The sequence below is a fragment of the Platalea leucorodia genome, assembly GCF_965183815.1.
Source record: "Platalea leucorodia genome assembly, chromosome: 5".
In the NCBI taxonomy this organism is placed as follows: domain Eukaryota; kingdom Metazoa; phylum Chordata; class Aves; order Pelecaniformes; family Threskiornithidae; genus Platalea; species Platalea leucorodia.
This window is the reverse complement of record NC_138827.1, coordinates 79,001,022-79,026,910: the sequence shown is the minus strand read 5'-3', so window position 1 is coordinate 79,026,910 and position 25,889 is coordinate 79,001,022. Positions and strand designations below refer to the sequence as shown.

The window sequence follows — 25,889 nt, the reverse complement described above, 5'->3', positions numbered from 1 at the left end:
CCTTTTTGTTCTGTAGTTATGACTGCCTGTTAGATTCAAAGCTTTATGGTATCTGGAGGAGACAGCAAGATTTATGAATTTTATATATTTTGGTGCAGATCTGTCACTCAGTAATGTAGCCTTCCTAACTTCAATTAAGTATGACAATTTGAACTTAGTAGAGGCCTGTCCAGTTAAAGTTCACTAAATTCAACAGAACTAGCCATAAATGAAAGCCTGAACACGCATTCAAAAATTCAAGACCTAAATTCAGAGAAAATACAGTTTAAAATTGTTTTATCTTTTGTGCGCGTAGTATCTCTTACTAATGTTCAATGTTTGATTTGCACCTTTTTCAATTTCCACAGGAAACACTTCCATTTTTTCCACCCTTTTCTCAAGTTCATACTCAGCTGAGGCTGCCACAGGGTCAACTTCTTCATTACGTCTATCATAGTCTTCATTTGAGTAAGTACTGAAAACCTAAGAAAGGTAACAGAAAACTTTTTTAGTGCCTTCCCACCCCCTTCCAAACATGATATAATTGAAAGAAAATCAGTAAGGAAATTAAAGTGGTATTTTTAGAGATCCCGTTTTCTAAACAACCATCAATTTAATAAATATTGCTGCTGTAAGACAGCTTCTAACTTGCACAGAAGTAACATTTTAGAAGTTTCAAAACAATTCCTTAAACACTTTTTGTGTTGTAAATGCACCAAATAGTTAAAAGAAACAAGTCAAGGAAATTAGTCATCTCCTCTTTGATGTAGTGTTACTTTTTTTTTTTTTTTAGTACTACATTCCCCCAAATCCTTCTTCCTCTCTTCTTCCCTCCCCCCACACCATCTGCCAATTGCAGTGCTTCAAACAGATGTAGTTGTCCGATTTTGCAAGGGAATCACACAGTTTCCCAGGAAAAGGAAATGCCTTGTTACATACGTTACTATTTTTAGTAATCACTCCAGCTGAATTTCTGAATTGTTAAAAATAAAAGATAAACAAACAACATGAATTAAGACAGAAATCTAGAAAGGAAGAATGAGGTACATGTAACAGGCTTAATTTTACATATCAGCATGTTCATTAATTGTATTTAAATTCATAAGTTAAAAAATATTAAAAAACAATACACGAACCCCCATTTATCTGAAAAACAAGGTTTATCTGCTTAAGTTTTTGCAGGCAGTGAGTGTTTTACTCAACATCACTGTAAGACAAAAAACAGTTATGGATTGCAGCTGCAGCAGCCATCTCCCTAATCAAGAACGTGCAGTGCTGACACAAAGATAATTTACACTGGCCTACTAAGTTTTTGCAACTTTTGCATTTTCCCACTAAGACTACCTAGACAGGTAGCTGCAATCATGTAAATAAGACAGAATTAACTGTAATTAGCTGTAATTAACATTTTCCCAGTGAATTTATATCCGCTAGTATATGGTGTTAGCTCTGCATGGCAGTAGCCTCAGACATAGGAAAACGGTTATTGAAACAGACTACAAAAAAGCAACTAATATAACTCAGTATTTCCCCACGGGGACCTTACTGCTTCACCTCCAGGCTACAGCTGGAGGACAGTTTCACAAACTCTTTGCCAAATCCTGCAAAACAGCTACTCCAGAAACATGGCATGGCCATATAGCAGTCCAGTAAGTAAGCAAGATTAGATCCACTTGGCTGAAAGGGAAGGAAGAAGCCCCCTCTCAGAAATCTTATGTTTCCCCCAATAAAAGAACCTTCCTGAAAAGTTCTTCTTACTAAGTCTTGCGTAAAGGTAAACCCATCCAAATGGTCTCAAGTATTCTTACTCTATCAGAAAAAGGTGGCCAAGTTCTTAAATTAATCCCTCTCCTCACCCCTCCAAATCAGTAAATAGGATATGAAGTAGAACCTTTAGGGTTTCACGAAGCACTATTCTCCCTGTGGAACAAAACCCATCTGGTTTGGTTCCTTTCCATGCCAATAGAAAAATCAATCTCTCAAAAAAATATAGTCAAGTTATAATACTAAGATGAATTTTAAACTAATAATAAAAAAAAGGTCATGAGTGGAAAAATAACTTTTTAATGAGACTATCCGAGTTCTTGAGAACGAATCAAATACTGGGGCATGAAAAAATCAAGTTTGCTTCATTATAAGTGTATGTATGATTGAGTATTAATAATACGACTAAAATGTTAAAGATCATCCAGTGGCTGAATGAGCAAAATGTGTCTGGTAGTAGTCTATTTTGGAGACACTGACAACTGTATTTTCTTGATTCTTTACAACTCAGTGGTCTAACTCACAAAGCAGAAGACAATGCAAGTAGTCACTATCTGTTGAAGAATTACATTAGCAAAGGGATGCCCAGTTCCTTACACAATCATTTATAAAGCGCTGGAAATTTTGAGGAAGCAAAGTCGCACCATCTTAACACACCGCATTACATATGCTTCAACTCTTAGGCTGCCAGTACTAAAATATCTCTGGAATTTCTAAAAATTATTAAATATTTTTCCAACTCAAAAGTAACAGCATTGTACTTGGAAGTCTCATGGAATTTGCCCATTTTGACGCAAGACTGATCATCTGCCAGGAATGGATCACAGAAATAAAAATTAATGGTGGGTTAGATTCCAGTGATGTTTATAATTTCTATATGTAAAATAATAATAGCACAAACATAGATATGCAAATGAAGACTACTAATATTTAAGTGCACTAGCTCTTTGAGAAAAAAATATCTGAAATCAATTCTGACTAATCCACTAAGAGAAAGAATTCATACTTTTCCTCTTGAAGTTACAGACGGGAAGTGTGTGAGAACATTTAAGGTAATATTCTAAAAACCATAATGCCACAATTAGGACAAGATAAAGCTGTATCAAAATAGTAAGGAAAAAACCACTGACTTCAGAAAAATAATTTTGAGGAAAAACATCAATTTACAAAGAGTAGAGGAAAAGCAAAACTGATATATAACCAGAAGCCAAACACTGCAATAACAAAGAGAAAAGCAAGAGCACACTAAGAAACCTACAGCGCAAAGAGTCAAGGGCAAAAGGCAGAAATTTTTATTGCATACAGGTGGAATCATAATATGGTATTCATCTTTCACAAGATGGAAACAGTAAAATTGTTGATACTAATATAGAAAACCAGAACTGCTCAGCAAGTTTTTCTTGCCAAGTAGCAAAAGGAATATTAAACGCAGTTAAAATGTGGATAATAAATAATATAAGTTACAAGTTACACAGTTTAGAAGATTGATGAGAAAGCTAAACACAGTTCATCCCTGCACTGTGTCTGGCAGGGTTTAGTCACTGAATCAAACACATTAGGGACAAAAGAAATTCTAATCTTACTATTTAAAAGCCACTGCTAGCCAGAGATCGTAAAATTATTAGTGTGTAAGTGATATTTTTAAAAGATATGCTTTAGTAACACAAGTTATTGTCTCAACATAGTAGAAACTAGGAGAATTTTACTGTGGAAACAACGTGACTTTTACAAGCCTTTTACCATAGCTTGTTATATATCCAGAAGGTTTACCCAACATTAATAACTTCTGGATCTACTCAAGCTAATAAATGATGAAAACCCCTGCTATATGAAAAAGGAATTTCTTTTTACACTCAAGGCCTCTTTTCTTCAGAATGAATAAAAATAATTGGAATCCAAAAAAGTTCTGACAGAGGGCTGAGTTTTTAAGGATTATTTCAATTAAATTGTTGAGATATATAACTGTAAACTTTCAAATATATATTTAGTCCTTGGAGAGCAAATATATTTGGAGACAGAACAAACTGCATTCTCCACACCAGGAAAATGAATCACTCTTTGAATGCAAAACTCAGTTCACCTCCTTCTATGAAGATGCTAGTATCAACATCATCAAGATCAGCACTCAAAAAAAAAAAAACCCACCCAAACACAAAACACTAACACAGCCTACTGTCTAAAGGATCCTACTGTTCAGCTCCTGTTACCATACAGAACTAAAAATCTCTATCATCTTAGTGCTATCACAGAAGACAGCATTATCACAAAAAACCAACAATGACCTCTCAATTCAAACTCTTAGCAGCACATAAAAAGCTCTACTTAAGAACTATGTTAGCTTTAGGATACTGTTAATTTTGTTAGAGGGTAAACTCTTCAGAAGAGAGACACTAATTTACTGCATGTTTGCATTAAACTGCTACAGAGTCACAAAATGCAGCCCAAAGACCTCTGCTCCCATATTAATTTCTGCTAGATAGATTTGTTTGTGCCTGATCAAAAGCAGAACATCACAAAAATAATTAAAGAGTAAGATTAAGAAATCAGTAACTGCCCAGAAGGGCTCTCAACTAATTGGAACGGAAGCAATATCAACATCACTTTAAAATGCTCGTGTAACACTGCAGCATTTGCTGGAAAGCCTCGCAACATCTGCACAGGCGGTTAAAGTAACACTTAACAGCGGAGAGAGGCACTGAAGTGTCACCGACACCCCTGCCTGGACACCATGCCCAGCAATGACTGCACCCGTTGGTTCGTGTTTCTTCTGAAACACAGTTCTTGCTCTGAACATTTGAGTTTACTGACACTCAATAAAGCCATACGTTCAAAACACAAGTTACGGCTCAGGGAAAATTATCTAATAGTGAACAGTTTCAGCTTTTCAAATTGATCGCCTTTGCGATGCCTGGCAAAATGTGGAGTGCCCAGGCAAACATGAATAATCATTTGAAACAGTAGTACTGAAGTAGGACTGAAGTATAATGTACACTTTGAAGTTTACTCTTACAATCTCCCTCTTTAGTTGAAGTAGACATCTTGTTACCGCTACCCACTCTTCCCTTTGTTTCCGAAAGCTACACAGTTAGTATTTTATTACCACTATTTGTTATATTTTAAGTGAAAAACTATACCTGATTTAAGTCAATTCATGCTATCAAATCCTTTAATCAGCAAACAGAAACACCTTGCTTACTTTTTTTTTTTTTTTTCCAAACACACTTTTACCCTTCTGGTAACTGTTAAACAGGTTACTATTATAAGCCATTACACTCAACGTAGCATTTTCTGTTACCAAACAGGTGGACAGACAGGCTGCACACACTTATGCACTTGATCCTGTAGCTCTGCATGACTTAATCAAAAACCCCAACCAAGTCAGTTTACATAGAAGCATAAGTGCAACCTTGCTTCAGATCTACAGTACAATTTCATATAGATAATTTCATCATAAATAAACCAGTTTTTTACCAGCCTCACTATTCTCTACTTAATTCTCAATAAAATCAGTAAAATTTATTCTCTAGTTCTGTATTTCACTGCAGTAGCAAAGGCACTGGATCTAGCTAGAGAGCAAGAAAGACAACACGGTATCTGTTTCACTCAGGTTATGCTACCTACTCCAGAAGGAGAAACACTCTTTCACTTTCAGGTATTTAATTTTTAAATCCCAGTGGAAGAAGTACTGAAGACAGAGAAAAGCATCCATTCAGATTTGGTGCACTAGTTTTATTTAATTTCAAACCTATAGAGCAGAAGTTGAGAGACGATCCACATCCTCCCTCCGTGGAAGTGGAGCTCTGCTGTGACCTGGTTGTACTCCACCACCATCTCAGGTGAGGTGGCATTGCTCTCTGACTGACAAAGAGACTGAAAGACTCCAAATAAATAGAATATGACCAGAAGAGGCAAAAACTACTCGCAATACCACATAAGGGAGGGCACCTCCAAAAAATCTTGGCTCCTGGAAGACTCTGTATACAAAGACAGCGATCCAATTATGAACATCCATAAGCTTCACAGGTGTCTTGGTACCACCAATTTAAGCCTAGCAATCCAGAAGAATTAGATATGTGTATTTATTTAGTATTGACCAAAATAAAAATCTTGACCTGACCAACTCTAGATAGCAAACAAATTGGTAAAGGGAACTTCGAAAGAATAACAATGAACACAAAAAGAGTCCACCTGGCTGTTTTCTAAAGGTCATAAGAAGAACGAACAACAAGATAACCCAGCCATACCAGATCATCTGAGTTCACTGATCTGCAGTAATACTGTCACTAGCAATGATCAATACTCCAGGTCTAAAAAGGAGGATCATCTCACTATACCAAGACACATCAGAGGGTGACGGAAGAAAATGATTGAGAAATAAATCTAAAGAATTTGCATGTTGCCTTTTGGAATAATACTTTACTACTCAATAAAAATACAAGAACCCTGTAAAAAAACTCTGCTACACTGCACCTGTATGATCTCAAGATTACAAAATATGTACTCAGATAATAGAGGCAAATGTCTTTTTTACTGATGTCCTTCTGAGTGTTCACCTTCTCTTTTACGTTAGAATGACATGAAAAGGGATAATTTATTTTTTCCATCTCTCAGAAGGTAAACCACAAACAAGTTTCAGCTACTGCCTGTTCATTCTTTATCAGGCTAGGTTACGTATCCTCAGGCGCTAATAACAGCAATCATCATCAACAAGATCCTGAATCTTTCAGCAGCTTAACTGTTGAGGTAATGAACTTGTCTCCCATAAATTTGCCTATCTTTGCTGACCTTTGCTACCTCCTCAGTGTTTCTTCTGACTACACCTCCTCCCATGAAACCCTCAAGTGCCTCCCATTCACCCCCTTCCCTCCCTCCTGTTCCCCACAGCTATTCTCAGAGCAAAACGCAGCACAGGCTGGACATGCATAGTGATCAGCTAACATTAAAGAACAAGTAACTTAAACTAAAGCTGCAGCCCTGCCATCAGTGACAGCACAAATCTGCAACTCTGACAGAAGTGCTAGTTTTCCCCAAACCAAGCAGTAATTTAAAAATACCTTTAAAAATATCTCTCTTCCCTGTCAAATCCAGGTGAAACTGCTAGGAAGTTAGAGGTTGGAAGGACTGAAAAAGGAGTGAGGACCAACAGGTGACCTGTCATCCTCACTGTCACCCCACCTGACATCCATAACCTCAGCGTTCTCTTATTTGCCTGTAGGTTTATAGCATCACCAAGTACAACAAACAGGGCAGCTAGTATCTCATATAACTGCATTCAGGGAATAATTCCGTTAGAAATACATTGAGATATGAATGTAAAGAGTCAAGCTGCTCCAGCAGTAAGCCAGGATATAAAAAGAAATTCTTTGCTTTTTCTGTTCTGGTTTAGATTTCTGCTCTACAGCCCCATACCCTGGCACAGGACTCTCATCCAAAAACTCTCGAAATGCCAAGTCAATCTACCATTGTAAAAACTTACATATCCAATATTTCCTAAAAAAATCAAAACAGAAGGTGTAAGATATAAAAAAAAAAAAGCCAAAGAAAGTTTGAGTTGAAAATGCTTCTTTCTGGAGAGCTGAACAAAGCTCATGGAATCAAAACATAACAAGGACCAGGAAGGCATCACAAATACTGGATAAAGAACTTTCTAAAACCAGGTAAATCTATACGCAGAATTAAATGCATTTAGGCTTAATAAACATTTAACTGTTACGAAAATTGAAATTTCAGTAACAGTTTAAAGATTATCTTTCCTCAAAAAAAAAAAAAAAACACAACCCAAACCACAAAATAACAAAATTTTCACACGTGTGTGAAAATATGTACCTTCTTCCTCCAGTTAATATCTGTGTTTTCAGCATCTCATGTGTTTACGTTAGCCAGCAGGAAATGCCATACTCTCAGATGCAGGCAGAATACAACAGGGTTATTTTTTGTGAAAAGTCACTGAAAAGTACCATGGAAAGTTTACATTTGAGATAAAAACATGAAGAAAAGTTGTTATGAAGTTACAAACCTTGTAATGTTGATGCAAGTGACAAACAGAGCTTCAAGACAATTAAAATCTGTGATTTACAACAAAGAAATTTTTGTCATTGCAAAATATCCCTAACAAAGCATGACAGAAATATACTTACATTATTTGTGTCAAGAAAAAAAGCAGATGACTTCCCACATACAAGTCAATTCTGCTTAAATCTACTCTCAAATCAAATCTCTGTTTTCCTAGATCAACCTACATCCCTGTCACAAACTTGTTTCTTAATGCCACAGAAGTATTTTACTGCAGCGTTTGACCAATGGCTGACAAACAATTGACCATTTATGCAGTCATAAATTCTCTAATTACTGAAGAAACTCCAGGGTTTCGGTATCTTCCACCAGTTAAGTGTATTTTGTATCCCTTTCTGTGTATGTCATCGTAAGTATAGAAGTTACAGTTCAAAAATCAGAGGATGTGTGAAGCTGAAGCACTACTTTGCAACATTTTGTTAAACAGCGTTCAGGAGACTGCACATTGACTTACAAAACTGTGCATCTCTTAAAAGTGGTAAGCATTTACAGATATCCTGTTATACAGGAAATCTAATTCAAATGTATCTTCATTTACTGCTGCATTAACTTCCACAGTAAGCAGTTCTGTACTGAAAAGATTGAAGAGTATGCCAGCCTGAACAAGATTACTGTTTGTGTCCCAGCTATACATAAAACAGCTCTATTCCGATATGCAAGACAAATGTCAATATTATGAAGGATTTCCATATTCTCTCAGAAGCAGCTGATACTTGTCTGGTTAGGACAACACACAAGCTATGAAACTACTTTCAGTTTCCTTATTTAAGAAATACTTTTAAACTTCTGCTCAGCTGTGAAAAATGTAAAAGTAAAGCCTTTATGAAGGTTTCTGGTTTATTTTTTTTTTTAAAACTGTATTCTTGACTTAACAATCTTAAAAGAAAATATGATTCACAAAAAGCTAGGAACAGACACTCCCGTGCAACATAAACTGGATAACACTGCTAATTAAGCAGACTTACGGAAGCAAATAGCAGCTGTACTATCTTTTCAGTTTACCTGAGCTATAGAATTTCTAAGGATCATACATCATTGCAGAAGTTAGTCAGAGTTCTATTAAAGGTTTTGAGGACAAAGTCTGACACAGTCAGAGGTAAAAATATCTCAGAAAGTCAATTTGGAAACAGGCATTTGTTTTCACAACAGAAAGTTTCAAAATTACAGATGTCAAACAGCACTCAGTCATTACATTTATGTTAATTAAAGCCTTTCAAGGTAATCACATAATTGAAAGTGAGTTTAATCTCTACATTACAAAAGCAAAGTGAAATATAAAGGGATGACAGCACAGTTACCTGACGTTATTTGCACTGTCTGCAATGCTGATTGTTTACACAGTTTATTCAGAAAACTTCAAGACAAAGACAAATTCAGTTCCCTTGCAAATACCTTGGACAGCTGAGTGTGCTTTACATTCCTTAAAGGCTTCATATGTGGCAACAAGAGACTAAAAATAGCTCATGTACCATAACACAAACCCAGTCTGTGAAGTTCTGCTAATAACTGTACAGTATCACTCTCTTCACTACTGTAGGAAAAACAAGCAACGGAGACATAATGTTCCTTAAGGTCTGCAGAGATCAAACAGCAGCAGGACTTAGAGTCCGGTAACCCTTGGCAAGTAAAAAATCTTCCCAGACATCATTTATCACCAGCTTCTACAGAATTGAAGCATTTATTTTTAAAAAGTCTCATCTATGCTTATTTTCACGGGCACAGGGCAACTCAAAATAATGGGAATATTTGCGTAATTATGTTCCATCTTTCCTGAAATTATCAGATCAAATTATGTTCTTAAGCCCTGCTACAGATGTCAACAATTATGGATCTCTAGTATGGGTCAGATGCAGTGCTAACAGTGTTAGCTGCCTTATACATCTCCTGGGAGCTCCACAGTCTCCCCCTTTTACTCAAAAGCCTTGCCGATTTTACAACTGACTACAAACTTCGAAACAGAGATATTAATCAAGTTCTCTTTGCTGCTGCAGCATAAATACTGTTTTTAGGGTGCCTGTGTGTTAAGTTGTATCTACTACCTACACGCATATCCAACTTCCCTTTACTTGGTATATCAAGTACAACGGTCAAAGCTTCATCGCTGCAGAACCTTGATGATCTGAGAACGTGCTTTTCCTTGCCCAAACACCTTCTGAATGTTTTGAATTCTCCAACTCTATCAGACACCTGCTAAACAGCAACTGCAAAAGACAGAGATGGTTTCTTCATAATCACTAGAGAGGTGCAGAAGGAAAACAGCAGGAATGCCAAGGACAGCCTGGCCTCTCTCAGGAGTGTCTAAGACGAGGAGGAGCACAGACCTTCTCCTCAAGTGGCTATGGATGTCTGGAATGGCACTTACATTTCAGTCAAACTTATTAGTCTAAGTAAAGCTGAAAAAAGAAGCTGCCAGGATACATTTCTCACTATGGCACTGCTCTAAGCTACGGTGGGGACCAGGAATAACCTTTTGCTGCCACTCAGGATGTTTTTTTCTCTTCCAATTTAAGATGCACTAAAATCTATGCATAAAAGCCAAAGAAGAGAGATTTCCTTCTGTGAGGTAAAAGTGGAATTTTCTAAAAAGTTAATGAGATATTAAAGGTACATTACTAAAAAAGATTTTGTGGAAGTGCAAAAAAAAAAGTTGGAATTCTTTATTTTACAGAGCACAAAAGCTGAAAACCGTATACCAGGACTCATTCCCACTAAGTATCATAGAAAATATGAAACAAAAAGGCAGACGAGGGTAAAGAAATCATTGCTGAGGCATGAGGAACAGAGGGGAAAAAGCTACTGAAAATGGCGCACAGAAAGAGATCCCTATACTCATTATAGGAAAGATACAGTTAAGCTTCACTGAAAAGGGATAAAGGAAGGCAAGTATCACAAGCTTCAATTTTAGGGCCTTAAAAAGAAAGTGCACTGACCATATTGCTATTAAGTACAGTTTATTCTGCCAATCCAAGTGGGGCATTATGGCAAGAACTAGGTTATTTTTAATGGAAAACTGCTAACAGTTGCTACCAACCGTTCATCTCTCGGTTGTGTAATTGATAATCTGGTACAGGTTGGTTCCTGTGGCTTTCAGAGAAGCAGCTGTAATTGAACAGTGCTAGTTACCAGAAACTGAGTTTTGTCTACATGAGAGCTTCCATCACACTTGGCACAGAGGTTTCTACCAATGCTTTGAACTAACTCTGGCATGGACACAACAGAGAAGGCAGGAAAAGTCTGTTACAGCCACTGCTTCAGTAGGATTCCAGCAATCATCAGTAAAACCCTGCCTACAGCAGGAAGTCAGCGGTCACTCAATGCACGCAGATTTACAGTAGATGCTACAGGGCACTTTCCTCAGATACTCAGTGCACAAATGTGAGGGGAAATGGACTGATGCCCCTCCGGCTCTCTCACAGCCCTCACCAGGCTCATTACGCAGTTTTCAATAGTGGCACTCCCCCCTCAGTGCTCCAGGTCACCACTAAAGCAGCATCAACTACAAGAAAGCCATATAAAGTCAGCCTGTCTATGGAGAGACTATAAAAAACCCACATGCAACAAAACTCATATTGTGCCACACCCAAAACATTTTCTGGGGTACAGCACTGGCGTGTGATTAGCAAACTGGGAAATTACAGCTTTCCACTGCAGGAAGTACAGTCAACAGAATTTTTGCATCCTTCTGATCACTAAAAGGGAGTCCTGACTCTGTACAAACAAAGTGTAAAAATTGTTTATTAAAGATGATATTTTTCATTCATGTAATAGTAGAAGAAAAGTATGCTTGAGAAAGCCTGGACAGTTTTCCATTCTGTCCTGGTCCACATCTCCCAATTCTCTTCCCAAACTTTAAGAGGGACTACAACACGACGAGACTATGGGTAAAGACAGTTTGAGCTATGCAATGACTTATTTTGTGGGTATTTTTGGTGAGGGAAGATCAGACACCTACATCTTTTTCATTTGTTAGCATTGTAACTTATACTACTCCTCATTATCCAGTCTGCCCTGTAACTTCTACTTCCACAACTACCTAACTCCAAAATGCTCACGTTAACACTCCTACAGTATGTTCACCAAGCCAGTATTTTAAAAAAAAAAAAAAAAAGGTTATTATTAGAGAGAATTCTAAAGTCTTAAACAGGAACCAGTCATTTGATATTTTCTCACAGTTAATTCTGAACACGAGCCTGAGGTTGAATCTGGAGGTTTGCTATGAGTTTTTTTGTTGTTTTGTTTCGTTTTTTTTTTTTTTTTTTTTTTTTTTTTAAATTTGTACAAAAAGTAAAACTGAAAAAATTCTTCCTAATGCAATGCCTCAATTTTCAACAAATCAAGGCAAGTATTAAAGGTCACATGTTTGCATCTATTCCTAAAAGTTCAGTGTTCCTGAAAATGTCCAGTAAGTAAAATCTCACGTTTCACTATGCGGACTCTCTTATGAAGCTGCTGTGATTCAGAAATCACTTGTGCTTAATTTATAACTTCTCTCGTTCAGAAAATTTGTAACTTCTCGCTTACTCAGTTTTGAATAAAAGCCATAAGCTTACATGTTTTTAAGGGTTTTTAGAGCTTTGAAAAAAAATACAACAAAAATTTAGTTCCTGGGTATTTTTGACTGCAAAACAATAAAAAAAAAATAAAGAACATTCAAGTGTACTTACCTTGATAGGAGCTGTTGAGAACTTGACTTTTCGGTCTGGCTCAGGATCTTCCTCTTCAGAAAGTCCAGGAAACTCCTCATATTCACTGTCATACATATACTCTTCCTCCTCTCCTTCCAAAATTTCCTTGCCTTCAGGCCCTTCGTTTTCTGGCTCTATATCCCTGTCATCATCAAAAGCTGCATTCTCTATTCCAAAAGCACTGAAGTTTTCGCTCTGCTTTTCCACCACTTGCTCCTCTTCTTCAGTGTCCCTTTCCTGCTCTAGAACATCCTGAACTTCTGTAACTGGACCATCTTTCACAGACATCCCATCTCTTTCTTCTTCCCGATTGGTCTTGCTGCCTTCCATAAACTCTTCTTCCACCTCCAAGGAGTAGTCGCTCCTCTTTGCATCCTGTACTTGACGTCGGAGCGCCTGATGCTCTTGAACAACGTGATTTTTCTCCAAACCTTCTTTTTCATGCCCTGAGGTTTCATTTTGTGCAACCAGCTCTGCACAAGTCCCCTCCATGGAGGAAACCTGGGAGAGAACACTATCTGATCTCCACTGAGCCTCCTGACCAGGCATACTGCCCATATCCCACAGGCTTCTCTCAAGTACCAGTTGCTCTCTTTTGTCGTTTCCAAGTGCCTCACTCAGCTCATCTCCGAGGATCACAGGCACTTTGGTGGACACAGCCTTCTCTGGACATCCTTCAGCAACAGCGGATGAATCCAAACTGTGCTGGCCTCTCAAAGGGTCCTGATGTGGAGGACTATCATTTTTGGAAATTTCTTTGGATTCTTCAGTATCACTGTCACCCAGAAAGCTTTCCAGCCTCCTAGAAATGGGCCCTGCATTCAGGAAGGAGGATTTGGAACCACTATTGGGATGTTGCTGCTTCAACTCCTCATTACCTTGATTTTCAACTTTCTCCAGTGCAGCTGGAAGACTTGCTTCTGTATTAAAACTGAAGTGGTCCACCACATTGCTGCAATCAGAAGCTGAACCGTGTCTCCTCTTATCCTCAGTTCTTTCACATTTGCTGGGGGAATATCTGTCCACTGAGCTCTGTTGTTTTATATTTCTCTCAAATAGCTTCCTGGTCTCCGAAAATTTTTCTGCCAGGGCAACTTTGTCCAAGTCTGCCTCATCGTTGCTACGGATGACCTTGTCGGCAGCAGAAGGCACAGACAGTGAATCCACAGGACTGCCGCTGGGGCTGGTACTTGTATTAAGAAGATTATTTTTTTGGACAATGAGGAAAGATGGGCTACCTGGAGAAGGTCCATGCTCTGCTGCCGTGGTCCGGCTGATTAATTTGGTCTCAGCAGGTGGACTGCTTTCACAAGAGGGTGTGGAAGAAGAGCCTCCCATTTGCAGAAACATATTTTTGATCTTGTGTACTCTATTGCCATAAGTGGCAGCTCTGCCTCGACTGTGTGGGTCATTTCCCCCTCCATTGGAAGAGGTGCTCAGCTTCTGATGCAAGCCTGTTTTGTTGGAAGTGTTTTCAGGATTGTTTACGCCATCAAAAGAGCATTTGATAGCATGGAAATCGGATTTATAGGCATTTCTGTGTGGAGAAGCACTTCTTAAAGTCCTTTCCCCTTTGCCTTCAGTTTTCATCATTGTCAGAGAGAAAGCTCCCTCGACTCCTGAAGAAGAATGGGAAGGACGGCTCCCAGGCACAAAGCTTCCACTCTCCAACACCAGGCAGAGCAGATCCCACAGAAGATCCGAAAAGCAGCCTTTCTCTCGGCCAGCCTCCTGCCTCGCAGGGGAGTATACGTGGAGAGAAAAATCACAGCGCGTAAATGGCCACGCCGGGTATTATCCCCAGCGCGGACCGCGGTATCCGGGGAGCCATCTGCAGAGAGACAGAGAGTGCTCATTAACTCGGGGCCTCGCCGGCGTGCGGCACGGATCTGAAAGCCGGGGTGGGAATCGCCGCCCGAGACCTCCCCGCCGGATAAAGCCCATTGTGTCCGCCGGGACGCCCGGACCCAGCTGCTCCCAGCCGCCCGCCCGGGCACCGACCTGGCGGCTCCGGCGGGGGATGCAGCGGCGGCGGCGGCCCCCGGCCGCTCCCGCCCGCCCCTCCCTCCCTCCCTCCCTCCCGCCAACGGCCGTCCCGGGCCGGGCCGTGCGGCGGGGGAGGGGGCAGCGCCCGGCCCTTCCTGCCGCCCGGGGGAGGCCGGGCCCGGGCCGGACCCGGCCGCACGCACCGCGGCTCGGCGGGGCGGAGGGGCCCGGGCGGCCCCGCGCTGCCCGGAAGGGGGGAAGCCGCAAGTTTCGGCCCCAAGTTGGGGCTTCCCCGGGGCGGCGCCTCCGCGCCGCGGGGCCTGCGGGGCGCACAGCGGAGCCGCCCCGGCACCCCGCGCCGAACTTTCCGAGCCAGCCTACCTGGGGGCGGGGGTCCCGCCGCCTCCTTCCCCTCAGCGCTCCCGGCCGCCCAGCGGCCGCGCACACCACGCCATCATTATCCGCCGCCGCCAGCCGCCTTCCTTTCCTTTCCTTCCCTCCCCTCCCGCCGCCGCCCCCCGACCCGCCGCCGCCGCCTCCGCCGCCGCCCCGCGCTCCTCACTCCACCTCCCGCCCGCCCCCGCGGCGGCGCTCCAAACCGCCGCCCGCCCGCCCCGCTCGCCGGCTCTCACGCCGCGCGGCGCCCTCCTCCGCGCTGTGTCTCGGGCCCGCCCGCGCGCGCTCCCTCGCCGGCACACAAAGAGAGGGAGCGGCGGGCGCGCCCTTGCTCCTCGCGGCGTGCGGGAAGAGCGGGGCCGGGGGGGCGGGCGCGCCCGGCGCGAGGGACGCGCCTCCCGCGCCGGGGGATGCCGCGCCGTGGCGGGACGCCGGCTTCGGGCGATACGCGTCGGGGAGGCGAGCGGGCACGGGGCCGCCCGGCGCTGCCCGGGCCCGCCTGGCGGGCGCTGCCCGGCCCCGCCGCCGGGGGAACTGCCGCGGCTGCACCTGGGGGCGGCGGCGGGCGCTGAGGGAGGGCCACGGGTCCCTGAAGGAACGCGAGCGCCGGGCTGCCGGCGTCGGGGCGGTGCGCGCTGCTTCCAAAGCGCGGGCGGCCCCGGCTTCAGCGCAGAGCGGCGTAGTGCCCGGGTGGAGGGAAAGTCGCGGCAGCTGCCACGACGGAGGCTCTGACAGCCGGAAGTAACAGCAACGCCAAACGTTCCTTTCACCCCCCTTCCTTTTCAAAATCTCCGTGTTTTTAACCCCTCGCGAAGAGGTAAGCATCAAACCCAGGCGAAGGGACGCAGCCGCGGGAGCGGGGGTGCGGGCGGGCAGGGCGGCGGCTGCGGGGGCCCGCCGCTCCCGCGCTCACCTGCTGCCCGTTTCCCCCGCGTGGGAGCGCGCAGCGCCGTTTCCCACGCTGCCAGCGAGTTCGTGGCTACTCGTCCGCGTCCGCGCAGGGCGACCGGGCCAGCGCGCAGGGCGACCGGGCCAGCCCGCCGGGCGACCGGGCCAGCCCGCCGTGCTCCCTCGCACGCTGCCCGGGCTGGAAGCCGCTGCGCTCCCCGGGACTGAGGAAACGATGCCCGTCCCCGGTAGCCTGGGGCAGCAGTCACTGCAGTTTTGCAAGCAGCGTTGCCGATACCCAGTTCTCTCGTTTGTTAGTTCAAATGAAAGCACGGGCTTCAGCCTGTTCATCGGTTAAAGACAGAATCTGGATGACTGTCTGGTTTCTAGTGTAGCTACTTCCACAGAGCATATATAAAAATCACACAAAATAATTAGGAGAGTGCCAAAGAGCACTGGTAGCTTCCAATTATTTGGTAACTGTTACCAAATTGTGTAACAATTATTGAGAAGTCTAAATACTTAACTCTCTGAAAATAATTGCTTCACTGGGTTATTACTCAAATCAATGTGGAAATGTATACATTCTCGCAGACATCCCAATTGACTTTGGCTTAACTGGGACTCGCAATGCCCGGAGTGTTTCACAGCTTGATTCAAAATCTCTGATACGGTTTCCAATCAGCCTTAATCATGATTTTGCAATAAAAAGAAAATCTTATTATTGATACACTTTTCTAACACTTCATTTTTCTAATACAAAGCAGCGCCAAAATTGTTGAGACTTTCTTCTGCATTTTCAGACATTGCGGGAACAACGGCATTTCACCAAGAGCTGCCACTAGCAGTCTTAGATACGTTTGACAACACCATTTTGAATAAAATTTTAATACAGTTTCACTGTAAGAGCAACAAATGTTTCTTATTTTGAGCATACATAGGTCTTATCTAGAACAAGTAGTGGCAATCTTTCTCCCACATCCTCCTGAGACAGTCCTTCGTGTGGTGTTTTTAGGTTGGGTTGAAATCGCGGGACTTCACCACCATCTTTCAATAAGCAGGGCGGGAAGAGAATACTAAGCAAACGTTTCTTTCAGAAAGCAAAGGTAAATACAAGGTTGCTCAGCAGTTTGGCACAGTGTGGCGGAGAACTTCCTCATGCTGCTGGGGGAGCCTGGCAGCACCCAGCAGACCGTTCCAAGAAAACAAAGGCAGAGGTCAGGAAGGACGTAATAACAAAGCCCAAAGCAGCTCTAGAGCGTGCCCAGCAAAGTCAGAGTTCTTTGTATTGGGTGCTGGCTAAAAGAGGCTGGAGCAGGAAGATAGTCTTGCGTTTTGAATTCTCCCATGCTTGAGAAAGCAGGAATTGTAATTACAGATTTAATTGCATTATTTCCTTACAATTTCCTATCGTAACTAGGAAAACATATAGGTTATTTTGGCTAGCCGTGCTGCTTAGGAGGGACAATATTTATCAGGGTCAATTGGTTTCTAGTGAGGAAAGACTCTGAATTGCTCTCTAGGTGAACTGATGTGAAAGAAATAATAGAATTGTGTAGAGAAACAATGATTAAAAAGGTCAGAAGAATTCAAGATAAAGATATCTGGAATTTGAGCAAGAAGTCTGGGAAGGTGACGTAGTTTATGATTTCATCATAGTGAATAACTGCAATAAAACCCGGGAAGAGTATGTTATACATTCAGTCTGTGGTGGTTTCCTTGAAAGATGGTGAAACAACGGTGAGTAAGCAAATGGTTTGCACTGAGCGAGAAGCGTCTACGTTTTGTCATCTAAGCTTATTAAAAAAATACGAGTTTCAAGGGGGACCTTGGTGGCTCAAAATCTTCTCGGGGAAAAAGGGAATCAGTGTTGCAGTACACAAATTCATGAATCTCATGAAGACAGACAAAGAAGAAAACGTTTCCAAGCAAAAAATAAAATTGAGGGCACTTCTGCAAACCCAGTTGTTCAAACTGCCACTGAGGTACAGTTTATTTCAGTATTCACTCTGATTACAGAGGCGTATATGCGCAAAAGGAATCCATTTCAGTGGTCATCAGAGAGTGATTAAGCATCTTCTGAACGGAACAATGTTCCTGTGACTACTCTTGTCTTGGCTTAACTGTTTCAAAATCCCTCTCCTATTGCACACACATGCCTGTGCTTATGGTTTGGGGGCAGTGTTGACAGAGGAACGACGGACATTCCCTATGAGTACATCAAAAGAGTGTCTAAAACAGAACTGAGCAAGGAAAAAGACTCTCAGGAGGTCTGGATGAGAGTGATATTCTGTTATTGTTGTGAAATTATCCCGTAAGAAAGATCCAATAAATATGTAAACATATGAGCTTAGGTAAACTGTCATTTCTTAAATGGTTTCTATTCTTTCAGCTTGTAAGGACTGCCATCCTTTTAGACTTCAGTTGAATGTTTAATGTAGCTAAAATGGGGCACGTATTTAGTGGTCTGGGTAAATTTTTATTGATATTGGTGGATCCAATTGCTTCTGTTGATTCAAGATGAGCGTAAGAAACCATTAAGTACATGTTCTGTGCCAAACGAGTTTGAAACTGATATCATCACCCCATTAACATACTTTAATCAACTCACGAAAATTTTGGTCTTAAGTCTTTTTAGAAACAAAAAAACTTGAGCAAGCAATGTTTTGGCTGGCGGCTGGATGGGAAAGCTCCCTCTCTCTCTCCATTGCTGCTTTACTGATCCCTGCAGCTGACTGGGCAGAAGACAGCCGAGAAGGAGTAAGTGCCTCCCAGGGCAAGGAGAGCTCAACAGCCGGTCTAGCAGTTCAACATTGTTAAAGCTGGTGATCAACTGAGCTGAAGAAGCCTGCGTGAGACAAAACCATGTCTCCAGCATTCATTGCAAAACTTAATTCTCTGAACTTTTACTCTTTAAAAGTTATCTGCTTTATCCACATTTTAGTTTTGTCATGTGATTTGAAATGCAGTCTCACCAAATTTGTATTTAATCTGTTTAATGTGAGTTACATCAGCAGTTTTAAGTAGAACAAGTCAGTGGGTTTTTTTATACTTCTGCAAAAAGCCATGAATAGAAGGAATAATTAAGCATTCAGAGTTCCACAACTATTTCTGTAGATTTTTAAAGTTGTATTTTAAGAAAATATTTTTCTATCATTTAGGAGTAATTAAAATGTTCTGGAATTATTTCAGTCATACTCAGTATAATTCGAACAGCAATTTTGAATTTGAAATAGAACACCTTCTATAAGTTTGGTGGGCAATTTTGTGATGTCTGTCATTAGAATTAAGAAAGCAATCTGTAATTTTAGAAGACTGTACTTGTGTTAAATAGAAAACTAAAATAATAAAGTAGCATTTTAAACTCATTACTTTGTAGCACTTCTTCACAAAAATAAAACAGAACTAAAGTCCAAAATGGTATTTAATGGACAATAGCATTTGATCAACAAAGGAGAAGCAAAAAGTTTCAGAGCAGATGAAGAGACAAGTCATTTGGTAAAGGCAGTGCGGCAATGACTGTGGACAGATATGGAACAAAAATCTGCAAGAAAAAAGCTCAGGGTCTAAATATGGTCAAATCCATGAAGGGCATTTCCAAGGCTGAAGGGCTGGACCAGCCAGGCTGCCATACAGTACCATGTGAAATAAGGATGTAAAGATATCCTAGAAGAAAGTGAACCGGACCACCACCAGTGCAGGAGCTCTAGTATGTAACGGTAAATCAGGGCAGATTTTGGAATGGGATTCCCCTGACAGCTTGCATTTTGTGTAGAACATTACAGTTGCACAGCAGGACCCTAAAGCACTACAAGTGCTGTGGGTGAAGAAATGCTCTAAAGATAGGAGCTAATTAAATTTGACTCTGTTCCATTCAAGTTGTGCTGGATAATGTGGCAATTACTCTACTGCATGCTAGCAGTGCCATAGAGAAAGCCTGAGACATCATTGTGTCTGTCTTTGCCATTGTATATGATAATATATATGTTCAATATTTATGTTCATTTCTAAAATTGGAGCCACAGAGTTTTGGGTAAGTTAGTGCCTGCTCCAGGTTTTGTTTCTCTTTCCTCAAACTGCTCCCCAGCACATTCAAGAAAGAGTTGGTAAAAATACAGTAGTTCAAGTTGAAATGGCTAACAGCAATGTCGTAATCCTGCAGCTTTATTTTTGGTTTCTCCTGCTATTGACACTTCTGAGCCTCCCCCATTCTCCCATTCCATGGTCAGCTGAGCCAAGTTATAAAGAAAAAGCCCTCTGAATAGAGCTGTGCTTACTGGAGAATGATGTATTTTATAGGCCTAATATGAAATATGTATCCTATAACTAGCACTGTGATCAAGAAAAAAAATTACAATTAGTACAAACCTTAACAAGATTCATATTTAGTGCAAGTAAGTAAAAAACCTATACCGTTGCAAGCAAACTTTAGTTAGAAAACTCATACTGAGCAGTGCTATTAACAAGGCAACAATACTCAAGACTCAAGTCTGCAGCTTGCCTGGTTCTCTCTCATTGCAGTAATATTGATGCCACAGCAAACTTTAAACATGGGATATGAAGTGGAATTTTAGGAACAGAAGCAGCTCCAGCAAAGGAGGTCTGCCTTCTCTCGTTCCCACACGTCTGTCATGCAAAGCTTCAGGGAGGGACCATGCTGATGAATAACACATCAGTGTCTATCTTACTGGATTAACTTTCATAAATCAGTATTTTCTTTGCCGCTTGTTCACTAAGAGATAGGTCCTTCAAGGATAGGGCTGTCTGCAGAAGGGTGAATTTAATTAATGACCAGTTCCATCACTTTCTTCTACAGCCCACCCAGGATGCTGTTCCCCAGAAATGCTGTGAATTAATACCCTGACCACATATTCTGGCCACAGAACCACAAATGTTAAATGAAGGTTGGTGGAACATCACTGAAACCTGCATTGAGCGCAGCTGGCCTGCCAGCACGTGTTACTAATAGTCTTTGCTAACTAAGGAGGGTTCTTTACATTACAGGTCCAAGGCACACTGGAGATAAAATTAGAAGAATCTCTTAAGTTTTGAGTCTCCAGAATCTCTTAACCCTCAAGGTAAAATATTGGCAGTTGAATTTCAAAGTTGCATTAAAAGAAAGAAGTCTTTATTGGCAGGAAGGCTGAACAGAGGATGCTTGAGACTTCCCTCACCTTACAAGCCCCATTCCTGAAGTGTCCAAACCATCAAAGCCACTTGCCACATTGGCAAATTCATGAAAGAAAAAGAACAGAGGAGGAAAGAAATGACCACATTTTAGAATTCTGTGAAACCGTGGTTCAAGACCATGCTGGGTTTCTCATGCACAATAAGATGTTGGCATGACAAGAAGGCAGGGGGTCTTAATAAAAGCATCCCACCAAAAGCTGTTGGAACAGAAAAGTCCGTCACTGCATTTTTCAGCCTGATAACTGGAGTACTGTTGATACAGCTTTCTAGAATTTATGGAACGTTAGGAAATAAAGTTTGTGGCTATTGTTGATTTTACTGATTTCCAGTGCAAGAGAGCTTATGCTGTTGCACTGTCTCCGTGTGTCTCTGAGTGTCTGCTACTCTGCAAGGACTTTTGAAAGCTGGCCAACTGGTTTGACCAGATTTGACACAGGCTGAGAGTTTTCAACAATAATTATGTTCCTACCAGTTTTGTAAAAATAGGCAGCTGGAGAGAGAGAGAAGACAGACAGACCTTGCAAGATCAATCAAGAGAAAGGTTACAGCAAGAGATCACCCCTTATAAGCCACTAGAGAATCCCACGTAAGCCACACAAGACTGAAACCTGATGAATGTGTTTGTTAGTCACAAGAAAAGCCTTATTTTGAAGTTGCATCTTTTTTTAAAGCCAAAGTCATTCAACCAAGAGACACACATTGGGAGGGCAACTGGCTTCTTTAATTCTGGAGTTCACAGCACAATTTCTTATTCAGATGTGCTAGTTTCTGTCTGACCAAGCAGTTTTATACAAAACCCAAAGTGTTTCTATACAATAAAAGTGCATTCCCTGATCTGAATTACAATCAGGAATGCTATGAAAATCATGTGAAATAAATCCTGTCCACACGCAACTATGATCACTTTTTTAAAATATTAAATAATATTATACATGTATGTTGTTTCATAGCATTATTTAAAACACCCTCTGTTAAAATGTCTATATCACAGTTATACCTATTTATGTATAAATAACACACTTATGAATGTATTTTTGAGTTATGAGACAACCTTAAATCCTTTGAAATTAAGTCCTTATAAGGTATTTTAATTTTAATATTCAGATTCCCTAGTCTTTTTAAAAAACTATAGCTATTTATAAGCAAAGAGACAAGTATACAGAGACTAGAGTTTAGATTACAATATAAAGCTAAAGCAATGCAGTTTGAAAGCAAACCAGGAGCATTCTAACTGCGTATCTTATACATTGAAGTAGTAATGTTAGAAAAAGCAAAAAGGAGAAGCATGATCTTACACATAGGTGAGCTATTTCCTTCAATTATCAATAATTTCAAATAAATAAGGCAGTGTTTTGAAATTCTGTCAGTCCAAGTATTGCTTGACATCATCTAGGTTTAGAATATATATTATAAAACCCCTCAATGTTACAAAACCAGAAGAAAAACATGAAACAAATTGAGCTTCAAAAATGCAGTTATTTTTTAAATAGGTCAGTCTGAATGAAAATTGTGTCAAATAAAATAAAAACAAAAGGAGATAAAACAGGATATAGAATTTATGTATATGGTATAAATTGCACAACAAAGATAAAATAGTTTTAATCTGATACCTATCAGGACAATTTCCATGATGATTCCTTGCAACATATTAGGAAATGTGCATTTTGCAAGCCTTATGTAGACAGAAATTAAGAATCAGCCCCCCACTACTAGATGTATCTGCAGTTGTGTTGGAAATGTGAGGGAAAGGCATTAAAAAAGCAGTTTATGCAAATACTAAATTCACATCAACATTTTCAGAGAAATAATAATTATTTTCTAAATCTGTCAATCTGTAAAATATAGCTTTAAGGGTAAAAATAAGTAAAATTTAGAGCTTATTTTGACATTTCCAAATAAAAACATTCAGTTTTTATTTTGAATATAAAATTCTCATTTAAAAATATTTTAGAGAATAAAATAACTATAAAGTGAAACATTTAGGCTAAAGAAAATATTTTGCATTAACAGAAACTAATTTTTGTTTTCGAAAAATAGAAAAAATGCATTTCACTTGTACTGAACCCTTCCCCCCCCTCATTTTTAATTTAGCTTTTGAATCTATTAATACATTGTCCAGATGTACCAAGAAACAGCAAACTTATGACTGAAGTCTTTCCTACCATAACCCCTAAAACAAGTGGAAAAAAGGAAGTGAATTCCCCAAATCCAAGCAAACAAGTGATCTTTCAGAAACAATCACCAAGTTTTGTGCTATTCTAAGACAACTGAAAAAATAGTGCCTGGTGAATAGAAGGCATTAACTCCGTCCGTATTGGAGAAAGACCTGCCAGATGCCTGTTCCAAAATCTGATCTAATTTAAAAATTGCTATTGGACCTTTGCCTTCAAGTGTCACTTTTAGAATAGCTTTAAGAACATCATTAGCAACTGGTGGATTGTCACTGTTTCAGCAACTAAGGGATTCACTTTGACAGTATATTGATTCGATTAGACATATTTAAGAGGCATATCAGTGCTCTCTGGGAAGATAAACGAAGTGTCCGTTCCTTTCATTGGTAGGATGAAGTTTCTAATTTCACAGGAGCTGAAACCAGACTGGCTGATTTCCTAGGCGTCACAGCTGGAGCTATTTCAGAATTAGGTTCTTAGGTTTTCTGACTGCAAAGTTGCTAGCTTGTTTAGCACTTCTTATTTTTGGAACAGAAGGACGAAAGGCTATTCACAGTGACTTTTTAATGTAGGAAATACCATTGAGAGGTAACTACTAAACTGAGGGACCCTCAACTAAATGTGCTTTAGAAACAAATAGTTAAAAAGATTGTTCCTATATCATTCTTAGTGTTATTCTTACAGCAAAAGTCAACAGGGATGTACCCATATATGGGATAAAACATTTGTTCCTGTATCTTTATTTAAATAGCAATGTACTACTACTAGTGGCCATAAAGCAAGTTACTGCCTTCAAAAGATTCTCTTCCTGCATTTAGCACTTCCACCATGACCCTTACACCATGAGCCTTAATATTTTCATTAACACCTTAAGGAAGAAGAATGTCTCGAGGATTAATCTCAAGTACACCGAAATAATTGAAAAACCACCTTCCCTCTGAAATTAATGCGCTTTTGATGAGGTTCTTACTCACTTGGTGTATCTTTGCCTCCAAGCCAGCACTGCGGCAGTGGTTTACCATCACTGTGATACCATCTATAACACAGAGCTGGCGAGTCCGCAGCCTTCTACCGGCGCTCGGAGGGCAGGTCTCAAATGTCACAGCACGGGAAGCAAAACCGGGCGATTCTCAAGTACAGCCATGCTGAATCATAGGAGATGAAAGAAAGCTTCACTTTCATTATAGACTTTCTCCACACTGAGGTTTAAACCTCTAATAGCAGAGTTACAGGCTGAGCCTGAAAAGTTGTGCTTTAATATGGTCATAACAACTGCAGTTTAGGTTACAGAAAAGCTGGTTGCAGCAACTTGGTTTAAACATGAAAATAAAACCACAGCGCTGCTCACATGGATGTCTTATGGGGTGAGTAGATGAGTACGGCAAAAGATCACAAGACGTAACAGGAAGGACAGTAGAATCAACAGAATATTTGCCTTCAGGCACAATCTAGCTCTGATATATTTATTGTACCTATAGCTCTAGGTGTATATTCACATACCAAACACCAGAGAGCTGGAGGTCATAGCCTTGTGGTAAAGCGTGACAGAAAAATGTATTATGCTGTGTCTGTAATCACATCTTTCCAAAGACTGGTATCCTAATGAGCCTTTGGAAGTGTATGTCTACACACTTAGACCTACCAGCAAAAAGTAAATCCTTGTATGCTGCTAATATGTCCCATTTCCAGGTCATGCAACAACCTGGTGTGCCTCTGGAAGGCCTGGTTTGAAAGCGTGGATGTGCACTGGATGATTTTGGCTATGAACCTTTCCACCAAGTCATTACCCAGTGCTCGAGCAGACATTCCAAACCACTGAGCAATTTTAAGCAGCTGCCCATTTCTTAATATCAGAAATAGAAAATATTTCTTTCTCCCTAGCTCCTAAGACTCTTCCTGAAGTTAGTTCTGTCTGAGATGCAGACTAGGCAACATTCAGTTCTGCAGAAATAAAAGCTCAATAACTTGCCTACTTTTGCTTTAATTGCTTGATAAACAGGAGTTTTTTCTTATTGTTATTTTTCAGCATTTATTTTCTGACCTGAAAGGCTCCCCAGTACAGCCTAAAGTTAGAATTTTAAATGAATAAAACTTGTGCAGGGTGATTTCTGGGTTGTTTTACTCTCATTGATTTGGTCTTTTTTCTCTGCTGTGAGAGCTTTGCACACAAGGGTCTAACTACCCAGATTTTCAGGAAAAGTACACGGATCAGTTCCATAAACATAGCAAAACCCTTGAAAACTATTCCAAAAACAGTATCTTTCAAGCATGTATGAAATATACAAAAGGCATATGATGTGGAAAAGAAGTTGAATTGAAATAAATGGCAATATGCCATGCTCTACTAATAAACTAAGTTGATTTACTTAACATTCAATTCACATTAGACTTTACAGACATTCAAAATATGAGCAACTTAACTCTACTAGAATCAGACCCTGCAGACTCAGCCTCACCATATAGTAGTGCTCCTCTCATGCCACAGAGCGTTCCCATTCCACAAACTGAGGCAGAAGTGTTGCGCTGGTTATGCCTGGGGTAGATAGGTTCCTTCACACCCATCTCAGGTGACGGGAATGAGCGTGGCTCTGCCGACACTGGAACCACACTTACAGACATCAGGGAGAAATTTGACCCTTCCTTTCTGCAGTATAGGGAAGTTTAGAAAAAGTACAGGATGGGAGTGTAAGAGCAGTAAAGTATTCCCTTTAAACTTGTTTGATTGCTATCATAGTGAGATATAAAGCCTTTATTAGAG

General features: G+C 40.8%; 1 protein-coding gene across 4 annotated transcripts in view; it reads right to left on the bottom strand.

The window, feature by feature from the left end:
* The window catches only part of LOC309590527 (neurabin-1-like), a gene marked incomplete at its 5' end in the record, with an annotated part of 44,105 nt that extends 30,012 nt beyond the window's left edge, over positions 1-14,093 (bottom strand). For all 4 annotated transcript variants that reach the window (XR_014228162.1, XM_082311806.1, XM_082311804.1 and 1 more), the window contains 2 exons: positions 330-462; positions 12,480-14,093. Coding sequence is in view for 3 of the 4 variants with exons in the window: in XM_082311806.1 (XP_082167932.1) it covers positions 330-462; positions 12,480-14,093 (1,747 nt within the window). The remainder of the gene's footprint in view (positions 1-329; positions 463-12,479) is intronic.
* Between the last annotated feature and the right edge of the window lie 11,796 nt (positions 14,094-25,889).